The sequence below is a fragment of the Cyanistes caeruleus genome, chromosome 10 (genome assembly GCF_971803275.1).
Source record: "Cyanistes caeruleus chromosome 10, bCyaCae1.hap1.1, whole genome shotgun sequence".
Classification (NCBI taxonomy): Eukaryota; Metazoa; Chordata; class Aves; order Passeriformes; family Paridae; genus Cyanistes; species Cyanistes caeruleus.
Window position 1 is genome coordinate 3,099,532 of NC_141710.1, and position 3,489 is coordinate 3,103,020.

The 3,489-nt window shown below is 61.2% G+C and overlaps 1 protein-coding gene across 1 annotated transcript; it reads right to left on the minus strand.

The window, feature by feature from the left end:
* Positions 1 to 282: 282 nt before the first annotated feature.
* Positions 283 to 2,968, minus strand: FOXL2 (forkhead box L2). Its single transcript, XM_086843360.1, has one exon. It carries the CDS (start codon positions 2,523 to 2,525, stop codon positions 1,605 to 1,607), a length of 921 nt encoding a protein of 306 aa, XP_086699486.1. The 5' UTR covers positions 2,526 to 2,968; the 3' UTR covers positions 283 to 1,604.
* Between the last annotated feature and the right edge of the window lie 521 nt (positions 2,969 to 3,489).

Here is a 3,489-nt window from a genome sequence, read left to right on the forward strand (position 1 = left end):
TCACAGGCCGGGAGCGGTGCTCACTGCCCCGGGCAGGAGCGGTGCTCACAGCCCCGGGCAGGAGCGGTGCTCACAGCCCCGGGCAGGAGCGGTGCTCACAGGCCGGGAGCGGTGCTCACAGCCCCGGGCAGGAGCGGTGCCCAGAGCCCCGGGCAGGAGCGATGCTCACAGGCCGGGAGCGATGCTCACTGCCCCGGGCAGCCACAGCGCACAGCGCCCGCCCCGCTCCCCGCGCCGCTTTCCCATTCCCAACGCGGAGGAGCGGAGTGAAATAAAACGATATGGAAAGAAGGAAAGGCATTTTATTGGAGACTTTACAATGCTAGAAAGTACAATGAAAGTGCTAGTTCATTCTAGAAAAGTTGGTCCCAAAATGGTACTATGCCACAGCATCTATCTATTTGTTTACACAAACATTTACAAAATCGCTACTAACTGGCCCCTATTTTGAAATCGCTATTTTTTTCCACATTAATCTATGTAAAATTGAAGGATCGAAACCTTTTAAGAAAAAGGGTGAACATTCAAAAGCAGAACCTACCGGAAAAATCCATTTTGGGCCAGGTTTGGGGGCAAAAAACCTGAAGATAGTTTAAACTTTCATTATTAATAATAATATGCTCACGGAAAAATATCCCAATTTACAGGAAAGCGTCTCTCTTTTTTTTTTCTTTTAATAACATCAAAATAATTTTTTTAGACCTGTATAAAATTACGTTTAAGACCTCAGAGGACATTGTCTCCTTTAAAAAATATATTTATCGCAGCTGAAACGTGCCACGAGTGACCCTGGCGGGTTCTGTTTGTCGGTTTCTATTAACCAGCAATATCGCACATCTGCTGTTACAGCAGTCCCCACGTAAAGTACTTTTTTAACGACAAGCCACATCTCGGAAGAAGCGCAGTGCTTTGCAGAGCGAGGAAGAAGACAGAGGGATGAAGAGAAGGAGGAAGACGAGCAACACGGGCACACGGTGGTGTTTAGGCCCCGCCAGCCCCGCACCGCACGCGTGAAAATGCCTCCGCTATTTACAAATCTCCGCTTTACTCTCCCCACGGCTGAGCCCGAAAAGATTTCGGCCGAATTACAAAGGAGCATAATTTCGAGGGCCGAACAGTCAATTTTTGATTAGATGCATTCCCCCTCGCCACCAAAAAAAAAAAAACAAAACAAAAACCCCAAAACAAAACACACAAAAAAAAAAACCCCATACAGAAAACAACAAAAAAAAACATCCAAAACAGAACAGAACAAAACAAAACAAAAAAACAACCAAAGCAAACAAACCGAAACCAAAAAAATCTCCCACCAAACCCAGCAACTCACGAAGGCACACAGACGAGCGGAGAAGCTGCCGGTGAATCCCCGCTCGGCCGGAGCCAGGCGGCCGGAGCTGCCCCACACTTACACTGCCTTCTTCTCACGGAGGGACGGCTCCTACACTGACACTACACGCGGGGAAAGGCTGCTGTTTCCCCACGGCGAGAGTTTGGGCACAGAGAGAGGGAAGTCCGTGGCTAGAGAAGAGGAGGAGAGCCACGGAGCGCAGGGGTAGGAGAGGGGCAGCGGTGCATTTCTGTGACGGCGGCTGGCCGGAGCCTCGCTAGATGTCTATGCGGGAGTGCAGGGCGCTGTGTTTGCTGTCATGCTCCCAGTACGAACAGTGCATCATGGACAGCTCGGCGGGCTGGCGGGCGCAGGCAAACTGGAGGCCGGCTCCGTTTGCCGCCGGGGCCGCGGGCGGCGCAGGGCTGGCCGGGCTCAGCTGCTGGGGGTGGTGGGCGTGCGGGTGGTGGTGGTGGTGGCCCATGCCGTTGTAGGAGTTCACCATGCTGGGCAGCGCCATGCTCTGCACCCTCGAGTAGGGGCTGTAGGACGCCGGGCCCGAGAGTCCTTTCACATTGACGGGGCTGACGTTCCCACCAGACATCTGGCAGGACGTGTAGGGCATGGGCGCGGGGGGCTGCGCCAGCGGCCACGAGTTGTTCATGAAGGTGGACTGCAAGTACTTGGGCGGGGACAGGTAGCCGTAGCTGTCGGGGCCGAAGAGAGTCTTGCCAGGCTGGAAGTGGGTCGGAGGAGGTCGGAAAGGCCGTTTCATCCTTCGTCTCCTGCGGTAGTTGCCCTTCTCGAACATGTCCTCGCAGGCGGGGTCCAGGGTCCAGTAGTTGCCCTTGCGCTCGCCGCCGCCCTCCCGGGGCACCTTGATGAAGCACTCGTTGAGGCTGAGGTTGTGGCGGATGCTGTTCTGCCAGCCTTTCTTGTTCTTCTCGTAGAAAGGGAACTTGCTGATGATGTACTGGTAGATCCCGGACAGCGTGAGCCTCTTCTCCGCGCTCTCCCGAATGGCCATGGCGATCAGGGCCACGTAGGAATAGGGGGGCTTCTGCGACGGGTCCGGCTTCTCGGGGCCCTTGTCCGAGCTCAGCTCCTCTTTGCCCCGATCCGGCTCCTTGCTGCCGCCGGTGTCGTGAGCCAGCAGCGCCACCGTGTCCTCCTCTCCGTCCGGGTAGTTGCTCATCATGGTGCCCCGCGCCCGCCGCCCGTGGCGCCCAGCGCCGCGCGGTGCGGAGCGCTGCCCGCTGCACGGAGCCCGCTGCCCGCTGCACGGAGCCCGCTGCACGGAGCCCGCTGCACGGAGCCCGCTGCCCGCTGCACGGAGCCCGCTGCACGGAGCCCGCTGCCCGCTGCACGGAGCCCGCTGCACGGAGCCCGCTGCCGGCGGCCGTCCCGCTCCGCTCCGCTCCGCTCCGCGCTGGCCGGGACGGGGCCGAAGCCGGAGTGGAAGCCGGGAGCCGGACGGAGATCGGGAGGAGCCTCTGGCGGCGCCGCTGCTCCGTGCAGCGCGGCGGCGGCGGCGGCGTCCCTGCCCCCGCGGGCTCCGCTCCCCTCTGCCGCGGCGGCCGGGCTCTTTTCTGATTTGTATGGGCCCGGCCGAGTTCCGCTTTCGTCAGGAGCCCGCTCCCCTATCGCGGCCGAGCCGCTGGGCACGGCCGAGTTCAGCCCGCAGTCACGGCGCCGCGCTCAGCCCCGCGCACACGCGGCCCCGCCGAGCGGAGCGGAACCGCCCCGGCCCGGCCGCGCCGCCGGGGGCGGGGGGAGGCGGGGGCGGTGGCGGGGGGCGCTGGGGGAGCCTCCGCCGCCCACCCCGGAGCCCGGCGCTGGGTGCGAAGGGGTGTGCCCGCGGCGCTCGCCCTGCCACGGCGGCTTGTCACACGTCCAGCCGCACACGCGGTCGCGTTTATATGTCTTGGCCGCGGGCCCCGCCAACCGATCGCGCCCGGGGAGCGCAAGGAGGGCTCTTGCCGCTCCCTGCAAGTCGCTTCTTGCGGCTCTTATTTGCGGAAGGCAGAAAGCGAAAGGTGTCGGGTCCCTCCCCGCAGAGTACACGCGGGTCCCTGCGCGGCTGCGGGGCTGACAGGAACCTCGACAGCCGGGGCAGGGTGGCGACACGGGGGATGACAAACCGGGGAGCTTTCCTGCTCTTT